Below are 18,969 nucleotides of genomic sequence, written 5' to 3'. Positions count from 1 at the left end.
AAACTACAAATCCCAGGATTCCATAGCATTGAAAAGTGGGAGAATCCAGAGATACATTGCCATCATATCAGTTTGGAAAACCAGCACACAAAGGGATCTTGTAGCACCATTGAAACTTACTGAAAGAGAGCAGTTGGTAGCATGAGCTTTGCTAGGCTTGAGCCTTCTTCCTCAGATGTGCATGTTTTTAAAACAAGGGTCTAATGAAGGAGGGTCAAGTCTATGAAAACCCATGCTACCAACTTGTTTTGTTCAGCTAGTCTCAAAGGTGCTACAAGATCCCTTTGCTTAAAGGTGGCAGCTACCTGGGAATACTCTGGAGGAAAGAAAGTTATCCCACTGCAAAGGCTTAGTCCTTTCACCTTCCCTTATTTTTCCTTCTTAGTCCCTTAGTCTCACAGAGATGCTTGTACATCTGAAGAAGCAGACTGAAGTCTAGGAAAGCTCATGCTGTCGACTTCTTTCAGTTACTCTCAAAGGTGCTAAGCCTGAGGGTAGGGAACCGTCTAATTAAAAAGATTGTATAATGTACAGCGCTGTGTACATTTACAGCACTTTATAAAGGTTAATAATAATAATAATACAAGATCTCAGATGCTTTTTGTTCAGGAGAGGCACCATTCACCTCTATCAAGTGTTGGAAGATATCCCCCACTTTGGCATTCCCACATCCAGCAACACTTGAAGTCCTTCTGTTCCAATCCATGCGCTTTCCACTCATCTTCAACCTTTATAACCCCTTTTTGAGTGTTGTGCTTCGCTTTTCTTTCCACCTGAAGAATCTGGTCATTCTTGATTAGTGCCGCAAAGTCATAAGACCAGGCAGGTCCAGCTCCATCAGGGCTAGCCTGGAAGAAGGAAGAGCCCTCCCTCCAATCCATCTGCCTTGGTCCAGGCCTCAGAGGGAGAGAAGAACCACTGGACCTCATCCCCTTTCCCTCCATCATTCCCTTCTCCTTTTGTTTCGTGTCTTTTAGATTGTAAGCCTGAGGGCAGGGAACTGTCTGATTAAAAATAATATTGTAAGCCGCCCTGAGAGCCATTAGGGCTGAAGGGCGGGGTATAAATACCTAAATAAATAAATAAAATAAAGCTTTGCATCCATTCTGCCGCCTGGGTTAAAAAAGTGTTACTCCTCAAATGCTAGGAAATTTAAACACAATAAGGTTATTATTGGGACTGTAGTAGTGAATTACTTAGTTCAAGGATTTTAAAGATCCTAATCCAAAAACAAGGAGAAAAGCAGCAGAAGTATTAGCACTTCCGTTATTTACTCAAGTTTAGGTCTAAAGGTGAAGCCAAGTCATTAAAATTGTTATTTTTCTACTGCAGTTTCCACTGCCAGGTAAACATTTAAACTTGAACTGAGCACTATTACTTCAATTTAAACATTACTCGCTGAAATCCAAGGGTTTTACTACTGAATAGATATGTATAGGATTCTGCTGTTACTACTGCCACCTTAAAATTGGGAATAGCTGTAGCAGTTATTTGAAAATGGAATGGATTGCTATGGAGGATGGTGAATTCTCCTTCTTTGGAGGTCTTTAAACAGAGGTTAGAGGGCTATCTCTCAAGGGTGCTTGTGTATTTTTGCATGGCAGGAGGCTTGGCTATATCACTCTTTCCTAGTCCTTTTCAATTCTGTGGTATTCCCATAAGTGATCATCCAATGAAAGGCTCAAAGAATGCAGTAAATAGGTAATTCCTCCTCCTGGTGTGTATAGGCAGGCCACTGGTCATTCAGGTCTACATTATGTCCACTTCTAATCTAATATAAAAAGATGACATTGGAGAAGTATGGGGGATGAATAGAATAGTTCTCCTTCTTTGTGAGGCACCTAACTCTGAATACAGCAATATCCAAATGGACACCAGAAATAAGGCTTTTGTCACACTTTTTTTTAACCCTGACAGAGAAAGCAAGAACAGGCAAGCTGGTGCCTTTCAAATGTTTTTGGACTGCAAGTCCCAGAAGTCACATCCAATAGGACCAATGATCTAGCATTAAGGTTGCAATCCAAACCATATGGAGAATACCTGACAGTTGAGCTAGACTCATTATCAACTGCAATTTGTAGCAATTTTGAAGGCAGCAGAGGCATAATAAAGATGTCATTTCTTGATTGAAAGCTTACCACTTGTTCTTTTTCAGGAACCTCTTTGCCAAGTCTTCTCTTGCTGAACCAATGTACATCCCATACTGTATTTCTTGAGCTGGCTACTCAGAGTTCTACTATATAGCACCTTCCCACCAATTATTAAATTAGGATACATCTGTTTACAAGGAATGCAGGAATTTCCATTACAACAGAACCTTACCTTTCAATGAAATGTGCCCTAACATTTGTGTGGTAGTCACACCTACCTCACATTTCAACATTTAACTTTTTGAAAGACTGATAAAAGAAACAGCCAGATTTAAATTACACAGTTCTTGCAGGGAATCTTTAGTTGTGACTGGCTTACTTTTGTATGCACCCAAAATATGCCTGTTTAATGTACAAAATGCTCCTTTAGGAAGAATACATTTTTGCTTTTATACACTATAATTGTCATTTCATGCATGGATGTTACTAAAGAAAAGCATATAAATTATTTTTAAGTATAAATAAGCAAACTACAATGCACTGAAGTGTTTAATTAAAAAAAAATGATGTCCAAACTACACCAATTAACAATTTTTATCCAACTTGAAATTTGGAGGTACAGTATACTCCAGTCCCATACTCTGTCAAAACTTGCAGACAATTAAGTGTTGTGTCAAGTAAAGCAGGGAATGCATTCTAGATTCCAGAAAAAGTCAAGGTATTTTTGTTCAATTATAGATATAAGACTTCTTCAACAAGACTTCTTGTTATACAATGAAGACCCTACCTTTTCCTAGACATTAACAAGCATTTACCTTACAAAAATCAATATAAAAGTTACACCTGTGCATATTGGATCCAAAATGCTTCTGATCCCACTGATTTTTGTAACCTCCACTTTAGTAGACAGTACTGGATTGGATTTGTACCTGCAATTTATATACATCAATAAAGCTAAATATGTACATTTGAAATACAATACTGGGGTACTTCAAAGCCATGTATTTAGCTTCATTGATGTGTACAGATTGGCAATGTTTTTACCCAGAAAAATTTTTTTTGAAGGTGAATAAAGAGTATAAAAAAAGTTTTGCACTTGGAAGTGCTTTAAAAACTCAAGAATATACGTTTCTTTGTATGCAGAAAACATCACAAGACAAGAAATTTGAACCATATTTTAAAAACATTTAATTTATATCCCACCTTTCCTCCCCAAATTGGGATTATAGTGGATAACCACATTTTAGAAGTAATATTGTTCGATTAGGTTGATGAGTGAACCTGCTACTCTATGAAGTAAAGTATGAAATGTCTCTTATCACCTGTTTTAGAACCTTGGCAAATCTGTCCCACACATGATCAAATCTTTTCATAGCACCAAGTATTCAAGAATCCAGTTCCCTCGGAAGTGAAGTGTATTCTTTCCATCACTGTTTCTATCTTTAGCCAATGCATGGTGTCAAAAACTCATTCTGATTCAACAATTCACTCTCTCTACTAGTTGGCTTCTGAAGATTCATATGCACCACTAAACTCAGAAAGACTTACAACACAATATACACTGCAAGATTACCTAGAATCATCTTCCTACTCCTGTCTGTGTAGTCCTTTTCTTACAAAAATCCCAAATTTTGGAAGTCTGCTTTTTAATATTTCTGCCAAACACCCCCATTTCCAACCATTGTATGGCTTGCGGAAAATGTGTGAAATTCCAACAAGCAAATGAATGTATTTCTTCAGCGCAGAGGTTTGGCTAGAATTTGATGTTTAAGCCAACGGAAATTTTTATTTTAGCATATTTTACTTTCTGTAAACGTTTAGTAAGGATAGATCAAAGATCATATAATTATTAATGGTAATGTAATATTAAATTTCTTCATTGAGAAACTTGTTTATAGCATATGCATTTACAAATTCCCAGAGTACTTTTTTTTTATCATTTGAATACAACAATGAAAATGACAACCTTATGTTGTTTCATATCAGGAACATTAAAAGTAGTACCACTTCACATGTCTGTACCAGCTAAACATATACAAGACAAAACCTGACATTGCATGCTGTAGTTACATTTGCAAGATTAAATGATGTTAAAACAGTTTACAAGTTAAAGAATTCATTCCTTATAGTTTCAGTTTCTATTATGTTTGTTAAAATTTGGTATTTAATAGGCCAGTACTCCACCATGTGTGCAATGAGTTTAACAAATTCAGTATCTCCCTGCAAAAAAAAAAATGCCCAATCTAAATGCTTAATCAGTAGACAATTAAGTTGGGGGCAGCAAAAGGGGATAGATGTGCCTAACAGTAACATTTTCAACTTTAGTAACAGAAAGTAAACATAGAAGGATTGGATCCAGAGTGTCATTTCCATGAAGCACAGATTTTCTGTTCATGGAAGTAACTTGAGATGCAGCAGAGGCTCCTCGCTGGAAGAAAGAAGGGAAGCAAAATCTTCTATTTCTTCCGACCCCGTGGGGTCGCCCCAATTAATCTAGAGGGCCATCAACATTTCAAGCAGATTTTCAAAGGATACATGGGCTTGCAGAGGGAAGAAGAACCATTCTTTCCTCCAGTGCAAGCAAAACTCCACTAAGGATCAATCTAGATCCAAACTTATAGGTTTATGCTGAACACAATTTTATGTTCAAACACAGAGATAAGAAGCATAATACCAAAACCTAACAGAATTCCAGCATTCTGTAACAGGAAATATCCCCACCGGCTACATCCATGATCACTAGCATCGTTATGGAGCATTTCAGGCACCTGGATTTAAAAACAAAACACACAGTTTTAAATTAAAACATTAAAAATGCATGTTTTGAGCAATTGTCAAAATAGTTAGGAGTTAGCCTTCTTTCATGGCACAAACAGTACCTACTATAAAAGTGTCGCTGTGTACCTTCACTCCCTAACAGGAGTGGCTACTCTTCAAGGTTCCTGACAGATACAACAGCCATGCATAATACTGTAAACACCGAGATTATGAACTCTTAAAGCACCTAATCAAGCCTGCTCCCTGTTTCAATCACCTCATTTTCCCACATCCCACCATGCGTCTACTCCAACAGAATTATCATACCATGGCTCCTCATCTACTGAGCATGCTCAAATCATATTGGAGTAATTGAGGTTGCCCACTTTAGGTTAAAAAAAGTACTTTTTGTATTTCAGCAAACTTTCCCAGTGCTTCAATTTAGAAGACATAATTCCTGATTGCTACTCAACACACAGGAATTACCTCTGTTCACTGATGACCTACCAGCTCGTTTTCTAAATACATTTCACTGGCCACTGCAAAAATACTAGGTTGATAGACTACATATATTAAAATGCTCCCATACTCTTTGGGTAAAACATTGTAATAACTTAATACCCTAATTTCTTTTGCAACCAAATCCAAGAACTGACTACATCAGTAAGTAAGGCTATACTGAAATCAGTATCAGGAAAATATCACTGGGGGATTTTTCACTTTTGTTCTAGAGCAAACCTGTGGCTGCAACTATTTATTATAAGAGTAGCAACAATATCTAGCATTGTTTACATACTTACCATATCAACAAGGGCTACATACATGAACAGCCCAGCGGTCAGTGCAAAGATCCACATGGAAACATTGTCAGCATAGTGACCAATGAGTATGCCAGTAGCCATTCCAAGGTATGCCAACATCGCTGAGAGGGCATTGTAAAGAACAGCTTGTTTGACAGTCATGCCAGCTTTGAGAAGCACGGCAAAATCTCCTGAAAGAGAGAGAGAAATGTCAAACCAATAATCTGTCACCAAGTCAAAAAGCTAGAATATTACTTAATTTCTGCCTACTCAAAAGCTGCCCATAAACATATTTTGAAACCTTAAAACTCACTGGCTTTCTCAAAATTAGGACTATAAAAACTTCAAATAGACAAGCACAAATAACTATATTAGCCAACATTAATGATGGCAAACTTTGCAGTTATGTGCGTATCCATGCTCACACAAACACACAATCTATTTGTTTTTCAACCACCGATTAGAAATCTATTGTGATACAATTTTGTATTCCACCAGAATAAAAAATAAACCTAGTAGTCATAACTCACTTTAAAGCATGCTTCAATTCAGTGGAATATTCACACAATTTCATTATTACTTAAGTACTACAATTTATTGTAAGTATCCCAACTAACAATATCAAGGAAAATTTAGCTAACTAAAATTTAACATCAAAAAGATCTGTGAGAAACTCAGTTCAACAGTTAACACTGCAATATTAGAATTCAAAGACATAGCCATATAAGTCTGGTAAATCAGTATGGAAAGAGGTCTTGCTGCAACTTTGAGAGATGCATCTGAGAAAGTAGGCTGAAGTCTACAAAAGCTCATGCTACCAACTTTTATCTTTCAGTTAATCTCGAATGCACTGCAAGATTCCTTTGCATATTGCAATATTAGGTAGCAACAATATTAGCAGTATTGCACTGTTGAACGGGGTTTGCCCAACTGGTTTAGAAAAAAAACCATCATTTGATTGAATTTTTAAAAAATGCCCCCATTTTAGATCATTTTGCCATTCTTCCACATGCTTTTTAAAAGAAGCACAAGATCCTTCAATGGGTGACTGATTATGGCTCCAAACAAACTGACAATTCTGACCATGGAGGAATACATGAAGAAGGATCTTTCCAAGGTTCTGTACTGGGACTAGGAGCTTTTTGACTTATTAATAGATGATCCAGAAATAGGGGCAAACAATGAGGTCATCAAGATGGCAGATCACACAGAATGATTTAGGGGTGGTAAAAACAAAAATGAATTGTGAAGAACTCTAAAAGGATTTCTCGAAACTGCGTGAAGGGGCATTAATTGCACAAGCAATTCAGAGTTAATAAGTGCACAGTGATACTCTATGAGCAGTGATTCCCAAAGTGGGTGGCAGAGTCCCCCTGGAGGCACTGGAAAGGTCCAGGGGGACAGTGAAGGGAAAAAGGGCAGCAGAGGGTGGTGAGCAAAAAGGGGGGCAGCAGAGAATTGTGAGGATGATGGTTGCATGAAACCTTTTTTGTGTACCATTCTGGGACAAGACAGAGGGAGGCTAAATGGAGAGCTGCTTGGGGAACAAGCTGTCCATCTGTCCAGGCTGAGGCAAGAGACCAGCATGGCTCCTCTGGCTTTGCTTTGCCCTGGAGCAGAGCAAATGGACCCTGTCCTTCCCCCTTCCTTGCTCGCTCCCCTCTCTGGGCACCATACATGCCATGCCTACCTTTTTGTGGAAGCTGCTCAGCCTCCCCCTGGAAGGAGCCTAAAGGGGAGAGCCTGTTCAGCTAAGAAAGTCACAGGCTGCTATTGAGGAAAAAGGGAAGGAAGGAGACAGATGTGTACAAGCTCTCCTCCATTCCCTCTTGCCTTGGCTAGCTAGCATGTGGGGGGCACTAGGGTTGTCACCTAAGAGGAAAAGGGACAGTAGCCTGAAAAAGTTTGGCACCAGATCCCATCTGATCTTGGAGCTAAGCAGGGTCAGCCCTGGTTAGTAACTAGATGGGAGAGTGCCAAGGAATACCATGTGCTACAGGGGATATTTCAGAGGAAGGAACTGGCAAAACCAGCTCTGAGAATATTCCTTACCTAAAAAAACCCTATGAAATTCATGGGTTGATGGGCAACATTAAGGCATGCATACACACGCAAATGCACACTGAGGCCAAAACAAAAACAGCAACCTAAACTTTGCATATACTTTGATGGGGATCTGAGCTGGCAGTAACTGACCAGAAAAGAGCTAAATGAAAATATCAACTCATTCCATTTAAATTAAAGAGATTAAGAGAAGGATCTTGTTGCATTGTTGTAAGCCGCCCTGATCTTTTTGGAAGGGCGGGATATAAATAAAGATTTTATTTATTATTTATTATTATCTTGAAGACTACCAATACTGTAACACCTTTATACAGAAACACGATGTGATAACCCCTGGAGTACTGTGTATAATTTTGGTTGTCATATCTCAAAAAGGATATTGTTGAGCTGAAAAGGTGCAGGAAAGGAAAATCAAGATGATCAAGAGTTGGAACAACTTCCCTATAAGTAAAGGTTACAAAACAGGCAGCTCTTTGGCTCAAAGGCATGACAGCAATGTCTAAAATTATGCGTGGTCTAGAGAAAGTGGGAATCTTCTTCTCTTAGTACTAGAACCTGGGGTCTTCTACTGAAGCTGAATGGTGGGACATACAAGAGAGATTAAAGAAAGTATCTATCTATTCACACAGTGCATAGCCGAATTATAGAATCTGCTACCACATGAGCTGGAGATGGCCCCCAATTCCAATGGCTTTCAAAGAGGTTCTGACAAACCCTGGGGAAATAAGGGTATCAGTGGTTAGAATGGCTGTATATTAGCTCCAGGATCAGAGTTTAAATATCTCTGAATATCTCTGCAAAGCAAAACAGTCATAAGGATCCATTGCCCTCATGTCATGCTGTTGAATTTTCCATTAAAAATCTGGTTCACTGGACCAGATAAGCTTTTAGTCTCATCCGGAAAGGTTTCTCCTATATTCAAATAATTCTGAAGCAATACTTTAAAACAACAACAACAGTATTGGGGGACAGGAAATTACTGTCATTCACACAAACTATAACTCAAACAGTAAAATCTTCCAGTTATTACTTGATTGACTCATGCAGTTATAAAGCAACTAAACTCCATTATTCACTAAAACATGTATGCTTTACCTAATTCATGTGGCAACTCATGGCAAAAGACAGCAACAGAAGTACTTAAGCCACTAGATAAGCCTTCAGTAAATGCAGCACCTTGGAGGAGAAAAAAAAAAGACATTACTGAGAAGAAATCTCACTTGGAAAATCCAGTTATAGCTAAACAAAAGTATCAAAATGCTGTGTTGTGAAAAAAGCAATTAAAAAAAAATACACTACGTATGTTAATCAGCTCAATGAAATATCATTTGTGCATGTCCAAGGTAAGGTAAGTATCACTGTCTACACTTTCTGCACTTCATTTTCCTTGGCCCCACTGTTTTCAAACCACCATCATCAACACCAACACCACCAATCTACACTTGCCAATCTCAGGATAATATTTTATGCATCCTAAAAGCTAATAGTGTTTGTGGAAGCTTATTAAAAATGTTACTCATGAGGGTGCCACAGGCTGCTTTATTGTATTTCTGTGTAGTAACATTGCTGTAGTGTAAGAAACGATGCAGGGGTGGGCAGAAGAATTTACCAGGAACATTGAATACTTCTATACTATACTTAGACTATCTGTCATGTTTGGCAAATCAACATGCCTGACTGGAGTTGACTGGAATTGCTGTAAACCTCTCTGGGATGGAGCTCGGAGGTTCTGTCTTACAGTGGCTCTGCTCTTTCTTGGAGGGGTGCTCTTAGAAGGTGGTACTGAGTGATGGCTGCTCCCAGGCTCTGGCGTTCCCTCCCTAGAGAGGCTAGGATGGCCCCATCGCTGCTCTCATTTCAGCAACTGATAAAAACATTCTTATGCTGTCAAGGGTTCAGATTATAAGATTTGGATAGAGTTTTTTAAAACATTTTAAGTTTTAATGCATAACTGTTTTAACTTTTAAAATTGTTTAACTGTTTTTTAAATTTTATATTCATACATTTTAATGCTTTTGTACTGTTTTTAAACTGTATTGTTTTAAAGTTGCTGTTTGCTGCCTTTAACAGAAAGGCAGGATTGTGAGTAAAAATAAATAAATGGTGTATTATCAAATAGCAAGGATCTGATGATTTGGTAACTATTTCAGGTGTCCCTCCTTGCTCAACTACCCCCAAATTTCCGTATTTTTTGTTTTAGAATAAACACTGATGCACAAATTTTAACCAAACTTGGAATTTCGACATAGGGCATCCCAAACATTTCAGTGCAAGTTTGAGATTAACTATGAACTCTTTTGGCTTTTAAATATATATATATTTTTATGATTAATTTGCAGAGAATTTGGCGTGCAACAGATTTTAAGGATGCCAGCTGTAATGCCTCAATCTTTTCTTACAATCAAATCACAAGCAAAATCATCAACCATATCCTGCACAATGCCCAGTAAAAATCATAATTCCATATTAAGCAAGGTTGCAAAGCTATCACTATTGTTTCAGAACAAATAAGGAGTGCCAGGATTCTCAAGATATTTTCCTTTCTATTGTTTAAATACTAAGAAATAAATGTGGGCTAGATTAGATATATAAGATCATGAAATATGAAGAGCAATTCTAATAACTTTATAAAGACTTAAGGAGACACTATGAAACAACATACTGCTAATTTAGCAAAAAGGGAAAACAGCTTGGATCTGACTTAATCATGTTTATATGGGAAATCCACTTAAGTCAGTGTGACAAGGTAGCCAGTCTCAATGGATCGACTTGAAGCATGACTGTCTGTATCCAACCCAGTGTCTTTTAAAGCAATGAACAGTTAACGACAAAGCATGTATCTGTATACTCAAACACACACAAACATATACATCATATCAGCCTTTTCTAACCCGGCATTAAACAGATGTGTAAATCTGAGATTAGAGTTCCTTTCATCCGTGACTACAGGACACACTGGCAGGAGCCAATGGGAGTTGCACTCTAAAAGGGACAATAGGCTAGGCTAGACTGTACTATATGTAAGGCTCAATGTATTTAACAGTCTGGAAACAGGTCTTTACAATTCTTGGTAGAATTGTAACTAGCAATTTAAAGTTGACAAAATTTACAAAGCTAGTGAATTTATAATCTATCGGTGTTATTTTGACAGCTGACAATGGTATGTACATTTTTACCTACTATTTTTTAAGTAGTTAAATAGAAACCATAACTAAATTCTGATATGCAGTACAATATATTCTTTACAGACCAGGGGGTCAAAGAAATCTGAGGAAATGGATATGAACACAACATTTCCATTTTACTTCTAGATTCATAGAAGCCCCACAAAGAAAATGGGAAGAGGACAAGCCTGATTTGGATCAACCACAAACACATAAACTAGCCTTAGAAAAAGAAAAGAACAAGAAGCTATACTAACCAATTGCAAGACCATCACTGAAGTTGTGTAGTCCATCACCCATAATTACCATCCAGGCTAGTGTAGCTATACCGGCATCTTTCAGTTCTTCTCGTGAATATCGCTGACTATGGCTATGTGGGTGATGGTTCTGATGATGATGGTGATGCAAAATATGGTGGTAGTCATGGTGATGATGACCCAGATGGTCTGACTGTCCTAGAGTGTCATGCAAATGTGAATGACATTTGTTTCTACATCCTCTGGATGCATACTCGTTGTCAGCAGTTTCCTGATGAGAGTGAGCTATCATCACTTCTTCTTCTTCTTGTGCTACTGGCTTCTGAGAGATGAAATTTGATTGCTCATGTGAGTGTGTCTCCAGATAAACTTCAGGTCCTTGATAAAACAAGGGAAAAGCAGAAATGAGATACCACAAATTCCATGGTTCTACTCTATCTCAAAATAAAAAATGCATTTACTGTAGTTCTGAGTGTTCATAAATATCTTACTAGTCCTACATCCTACCTACAGTTCTTAGTATTCTACCTACAGTTTTTAATCAAGTGAAACATTTATTACTGATTCATTTTATCATACTGGGGGAAAGTCAGTTTACAAACACAAACTAGAGACATTTTCCCTATGCAATACCTCAAGTAGTGGATTGTATAGGAAAACTGGAAGAAAAAAAAGGCTACACATGAGCAGAGCCTACTAGCTACTAGCAGCCAAATTTGATACTTGGAAAAAGCACTGACCAACTTCAGGACAGGCCTTCAGACTCCAGAGCTGAATCTACAAATCAGCTGCTGCAGAGATTTCGCCATGCAATCTTTTTTTTTTTACCAGAGACTATGTATAGAGAATGTCATAAACCTGCTTCCATATGTGAAGTGACCCACACTGCATTTTGAAACAACACTAGTCTCAAAATGTTTTTATCATAAAACTCCCATGAAATAAATCTCTTTATACTTTTCATGAGACCAGACCAAATCCTGAGGAAACAAGACACCATGCTCTTTTGGGCCTTTGCAATAAACAGCAGGAGTAAACAACATCCACTGGACAAAGGGCCACTTTCCAAGGATGGGTGAACACTTGGGCTTAAGAGGAAGGGTTACAGCTTAGTGAACTTCTAAAATTAAAAATAGATTTTAAAAATATATTTGAAGTACTGTACATTGCTAACAAATAAACTATAAATTGTTCACAAAATTATACACATACAATTAACAAATAATCCCTTCAAATGTAATTAATCAGTATTTGGAAAGACTGATTTCATTATTAACAAATAAAATCCCATCCAGTCACTAAGAAATAAAATTCCTATATCCAATTATTATTAAATTTATATTTATATCCGAACAAACCTTAAATTTGCTTAAATTGTCTCTAATGATATTAAGTATTAAAGATGACACTGACTATCCCACTAATGCAATACAGTCAGTGGGACTGTCAACATCATAGCATTAACTACAGTCGACCCTCCTTATCCATGGATTTTTTATCCACGGATTCAAGCATCCACAGCTTGAAAATATTTTTAAAAAAGTATAAATTCCAAATAGTAAACCTTGATTTTTCATTTTATATTAGAGACACCATTTTCCTTTCCCATTATATTTAATAGGACTTGAGCATCCACAGATGCTGTTATCTACAGAGGGTCCTCGAACCAAACCCTAGTGGATAACAAGAACCCACTGGATAGTGCACTTAACTGTCAACAGTAAACTAAATTGATGTCAACTCCATTATCTATGGAAAGTGTAGAGAAACAAAGGGAGCATGCAAAAGTCACAAGATAAAAGTTTTATAACAGAAAAAAATATTTCCTGGAACAAAAAGCTTGAAGGAAGAGAACTGTGCAATGAAACAATAAGGCTTGACATTACGGTTCTGGTAACCTCTAGTGGTGAAGTGGGAGAAGTTGCCAGTGAACTGTAATCCTCATAGTAACAGGGCACTGTGATAAACAATGATGGTAAATTTAGAATGAAGCCATTCAGCATCTCAATCAGTAACGATACAGGACAGTCTTGCTCCTGCACCTGCTTATCAACCAGTTTTACTTCTACACTGCATTTCACCACAACATCTACAGCAATTAGCCTTATCAAGTGAGGTTCAATTTTATAGCAGTCACTGCCATCTTCCTAAATCTGTGTAGGAGCTGCTGGATGTGTCATCAGCCAAAAGCACTTCACCATCATCCTCTCTTTTGAACTATGGTAGGTGCTTTGAGTAGAAGAAGAGGTGAGAGAAAGAAGCCAAGGCACCGCCTGCTTTACATTATCTCCCCAAGCATTTGGAGCCAAATACTGTTACTATCTGAAACAATTATAAGGAAAATAAAATCTTGAGAGCTGATGTTGGCTATTCTTGTTTTGCATCAACAATAGTATGCATCATAACAGTTGACAACCAATTAACTCTTCCCTCTGGAAGAACCACGGTCTCTAGATTTGCTTCAGAGGTTGGAGGAGCAACTCTGAGGATCGGGCAAAATGAGGCAAGTTCTATTGTACAAACAGAAGCCCTAATAATAGAGGATCCGAAATAACTGACCCTTTTCATATAAATAATAGGTAACTGAAAACTATGAAAAATAAACACATTTTATAAATTCAAACTAGTGCTACATATGGGCTTTTACTCTGTCCTGGCTTCAATTAAAAATCTTAAAGAGGTCAACTGAAGCAACATTCAGTGCTGCACTATTCACCACTCAAAACAGCACAAGCTTCCTAAGAATTCATTCAAGCACAAAAATGAAATGTATAATCTAAGCACCAAACAGCAACACATATTACATGTGGTAATATAAAAATCCTCCCTTTGCAAAAAAACAACCCCAAGCACTATAATGTTTCAAAATTGGGTTGCTAATATCATGAACAATTAGAAGGAATTTTAATGTACAATTCTACAAACTGTTCATCCCTTAAGTAGCCACAACATACTGTACCGCTCACATTGAGTTGTAATCCCTTCCTGCTTTTGAAAGAATAGAAAGTTATTTTCAATATCATTCCAAGACAGGGGATCACTAGTTAATATAAAACACAAACTCATCTTACATCAATATATAAACTCATTCTACATCAATGAGAACTGGTTCCTGGAAAATAAGGTATCATCCACATAATCAGCTAAATGCTATCAGATAGGAACATTTGGAGGACGATACACATGTTGTTGGTGTAAGCTATGGGTCAGCCTCAAAACTTTGGAGTCTTTTTCAGAGCATCTTCAGAGCATTCAGACTATATTAACATAATGAAAGATGAGAAGCAACAATAACAAAAGGTAGTACACCATATCAATAACAAAAATAAACACCTAGATGGGCAAACCATGCAAATAGGTTGTGCACTGCTCTTACTCAGCAGGGGTCATATATATCCATTTACTGAAGAAGGCTTTATCATTTGAGCAGCACCAATGCAAAAAGAGATCGCTCTACTTTCACTTTTCAAGTTTATAGAAGGAACTGGTTGTTTTATATCAGAGATGAAACAGTATGGTACTGTCGACCCTCCATATCAACAGGGGTTCAACGACCCTCCCATGGATAACAAAAGACTAAAAGTCCCATTAGCGTCAATGGACGCTGATGTGCCCACCAACATAGAGGACTGATAATGTAGTGTCTAATGTACCAGTCCAGAAGAGCCCTGTGATCAAAACCCGACTCAGCCCTGTGATCACAGTCCTGTGATCAAAACTCCACTCAGCCATGAAGTTCACTCAGTGATCAGAAAGCTAGTCATCTGTGAGCCTCAAAGAGCTCTTGTGAAAGTAAAAATGAGGGAAGGGGAGCAGATAACATATGTTGCCTTTAGCTCCATGGAACAAAAGGCAGATATAAATGCAACAAGCAAATGTCCAGCTTTGTTCACAATATAGTTCTGCCAAAATCTTTGGATTTTTACTTTATTCAGTCTGTTTAAAGTACTTGGCTTAATAGGAAAAACTAGGTTGGCTTTTACCATTATTTCTCACATGATCTCTATCCTAAGAACCATCAGTATCACTTTCTGAATATTTTTGATCATATTCTTGGAAAAGATAAGACATCTGTATACACCTTGACAATAAAAATAACATAATTCAAGACCAGGAAAGAATAAAAAGACAATGGATGCAACACACAGAAGAGTTATATAAAAGAGATGACAACATGAAGGACACATAGAACAAAGAGCCATATGAAGATGAACCCCAAATTCTAAAAACTGAGTTGGAAGCTGCAATAAAGGAAATGATATTCCAGATGATATTGACTCTTGACTGCTTATATTCCAATAGAACTGTTGCAATCCACAGTGACAGAGTCAACTCTAGTCCTGACCAATATATGTCAGCAGATATGGAAAACAAAACAATGGCCAACAGACTGGAGGCAATCGATATACATTCCATCCACAAAACAGGAGACACAAGAGAATGCAGCAACTATAGAACCATAGTTCTGGTTCTATGTCATATTGAGGAGGGAGCAAGCTTGTTTTCTGCTGCTCCAGAGAACAGGACCCGGAACAATGGATGCAAGCTACAGGAAAAGAGATTCCACCTGAACATTAGGAGGAACTTCCTGACAGTAAGGGCTGTTCGACAGTGGAATGCACTCCCTCGGAGGGTGATAGAGTCTCCTTCCTTGGAGGTCTTTAAACAGAGGCTGGATGGCCATCTGTCAGGGATGCTTTGATTTGGATTTCCTGCATTGCAGGGGGTTGGACTGGATGGCCCTAGTGGTCTCTTCCAACTTTATGATTCTATGATTCTATGATAGCACTAATCTCCCATGCAAACAATAGGCTCCAACCATGGAGAGATAAATCACAGAAGTCCAAGCAGGGTTCAGGAAAGGAAGAGGCACAAGGGATCACAATGTAAATATATGATGGCTAATGGAGCATAGCCGGGAGTTCCAAAAGAAAATCAGCATGTGCTTCATAGACTATAGCAGATCATGAATGACTATGGAACACCCTTATAGGCATGGGAATGCCAACATATGATAGTCCTAGTGAGGAATCTGTACTCAGGACAAGAGGCTACTGTCAGAACAGAACACGGAGAAACAGAATGGTTCCGAATTGGTAAAGGAGTCAGGCAAGGCTGCATTCTATCACCCTACCTATTCAACTTATATGCAGAACATATTGTAAGGAAAGCAGGCTTGGACATGAAAGAGGGAGGAGTGAAAATAGGAGGAAGAAATATAAACAATCTGAGATATGATGACGACACCATAATACCAGCAGAGAACCTCACAGACCTTGAAGAACTAAGGAAGATCAAAGAAGAAAGTGCAAAGGCATGCTTACTGTTGAACATAAAGAAAGCAAAAACAATGACCATAGAGAACAAGCCAGACAATGAGGAAATAGAAATAGTAAAAGAGTTCTCATATCTGGGATCAAACATTGATTGGAACAGAGACTGCAGCCAGGAAATCAGAAGAAAAGTAAGAATGTGGAGGGCGGCTATGAAAGAACTAGAAAAGATCATAAAATGTGAAGACATACAACTCAGCACAAAAGTCAGAATCATACAAGCCATTGTATTCCCTATTACCATGTATGGATGTGAGAGCTGGACAGTCAAGAAAGAAGATAGGAGAAAAATCAACTCATTTGAGATGTGGTGCTGGAGAAGAGTGCTGAGGATTCCACAGACAGCCATAATGACAAACAAATGGGACCTAGAGCAGATGAAGTAGAAATATCCCTAGAAGCTAAGATGACAAGACTTAGACTGTCATACTTTGGACACATGAGAAGGCATGAATCATTGGAAAAGACAATAATGTTAGGAAAGGTGGAGGAAAATAAAAAGAGAGGAAGGTCACATGCTAGATGGATGGACTTTATTAAAGAGAACACAAATATGAGTTTGCAGAAGCTGGGCAGAACAGTAGAGGAAAGGGGGCATGAAGATGCCTCATCCATAGGGTCGTCATGGATCGAGATCGACACGAAGGCAGTAAACAACAACAAATGTTCATAAGAGTATTAACAGAGCATTTTTGTAATGCTGTCCATGTGAAATATTCAAGTGACAAGCTTAAATCCTTTTAATCTTACTGTTTCTTTAATACAAACCATTTCAAGATATACTTATGGATTAAATATAATTTTAAATTAGCCTAGAAAACTACAATTCAGAACCTGAGCAGCAGTTCTTCTACATAAGATTAATCAAAAGTAAATAGGAATGCTCTGAAGTAATTCCCCAATTCAGCCGAGTCAATATAATTTGCATTTAATCTCACTGAGTATCAGTGACTTCAAACAGAAATCATTAATTTGACTAATTATTTAGTTTGTAAAAGGAAACAAATAAAACAATTAGTTAAACGCTCCAAAAAGCTCAAAAGTGCAAGAAACGTTCTTTATAGTCATGCTCAAGCGCTCAAAAAGCAACTGAACAGGAAGTCACCTTTACCTGCATGTGCAGGTAAATCCATTTTCATCATTCCCTCTTGAAAAAGAGGGGCACAAGTTAAGTTCTACATGTAAAAAAACATTTTACTGAATACTAATTGACCAGTACAATTACTCATTGAAACAATCCAAATAGGACCAGAGTGCTGGTTCACAAGTTATCCACGGTTGGTCCATGTAAAATTTTCAGAAAAACAACAATGGTAGCCAATGGACAAAACTATGGTGCAGGTTTGTCACAATAGGAAAAAATACTGCTGGTCTCATACTTCAGAAACCTGCGATGCAGTGTTGTAAAACATTTCAGAATACTGCTCTGCACAGGCAGAACTCCCATGTCCAACTGCACAGAGATTGAAAAGAACAGTTTGTAACTTTTTGAATGACAAAGCTGTACATTTTACTGGCACTTACGGTCATCTGTATCCATTTTTTCTTCATTGTTTGAAAGCTGAGAGTCATATTTAGACAGCTGCTTCTTGATTTCTGCTTCATCGTCTTCATTTTTTTTCTGATATCAAAAAGATCCCCACATATAGAAGTTATTTCAGCCACACATCTTTAGTGCTACACATTTCACAGAAAGTACTGATAGACTATGCAGAAGATATCAATTGATAATGCAGAACAGACTGCAATTTAAGAAAAAGTTAAAATACTTTAGTGAAATTTCACATTAATTTTAAAAAGCTCTAGAAACAACACAATTCAGCTTTTGCTTTTAGCCTAAATGAAACATTTCAAATAACTAAGTGAAGCAGACGTAAGACTTGGAGCATCATCTGCACACTGTGTCCCCAAAGCAACCAGTAGCCACACCTTTTGGCTCATGTATTTGGGGTCTAAGATTCTAATTCAAAATTCCTTCCAACAACACAATAGATTTAACAGAACAGATTTAGCATAAATCTCTTTTAAAAGCCTACCTTTCAGTTATTTACTTAGCTGACAATTTACCCCCTAAATTAAGGTTTTGATTGATACTATGTGTGATATCTGATAAAATGCTCTTTCCTTATATAGTTAGAGGAGGGGTGCACAACTTTCAGATGGCCAAGGGGGCACTTTTCACTCTAGTCAAATACTTAGGGACACACTTTAAAAGGAGGCATGATCTAATCAGAAATAAAACTCCCTCAAGCCCAATCAACCCACCAAACCACTATCTTTAGGTGGTTGTGGGACTACATGCCCCTGTTAGCAAAGTGCAGTTAACGACAACAAAAGCTCACTCAGACGCATTAAGAATTATTTGGAAAGATTAGTTTGTTTTGTGATTTTTTAAATATCATGAAGCCACAGAAAAGGCATCCGCTTCTGTTTATTTGGCAGGGGAGGGAAGCATACCTTGAATAAGCTGGCTGGGGAGAAACCTGACAAATTTGTTTCTCGTG

General features: G+C 37.7%; 1 protein-coding gene across 1 annotated transcript in view; it reads right to left on the bottom strand.

Moving 5' to 3' along the window:
- Positions 1-2,621: 2,621 nt before the first annotated feature.
- Positions 2,622-18,969, bottom strand: part of SLC39A6 (solute carrier family 39 member 6) — a 30,107-nt gene continuing 13,759 nt past the window's right edge. Inside the window, exons 6-10 of the mRNA XM_042461898.1 lie at positions 17,990-18,086; positions 11,133-11,510; positions 8,807-8,887; positions 5,648-5,838; positions 2,622-4,858 (exon numbers count right to left, since the gene is read on the bottom strand). Of these exons, the coding sequence (XP_042317832.1) occupies positions 4,706-4,858; positions 5,648-5,838; positions 8,807-8,887; positions 11,133-11,510; positions 17,990-18,086 (900 nt within the window). The 3' untranslated portion in view covers positions 2,622-4,705. The remainder of the gene's footprint in view (positions 4,859-5,647; positions 5,839-8,806; positions 8,888-11,132; positions 11,511-17,989; positions 18,087-18,969) is intronic.

This window comes from Sceloporus undulatus, chromosome 4, assembly GCF_019175285.1.
Source record: "Sceloporus undulatus isolate JIND9_A2432 ecotype Alabama chromosome 4, SceUnd_v1.1, whole genome shotgun sequence".
Taxonomy (NCBI): domain Eukaryota; kingdom Metazoa; phylum Chordata; class Lepidosauria; order Squamata; family Phrynosomatidae; genus Sceloporus; species Sceloporus undulatus.
The sequence above is the reverse complement of the archived record's forward strand: the minus strand, read 5'-3'. Positions and strand labels throughout refer to the sequence as shown.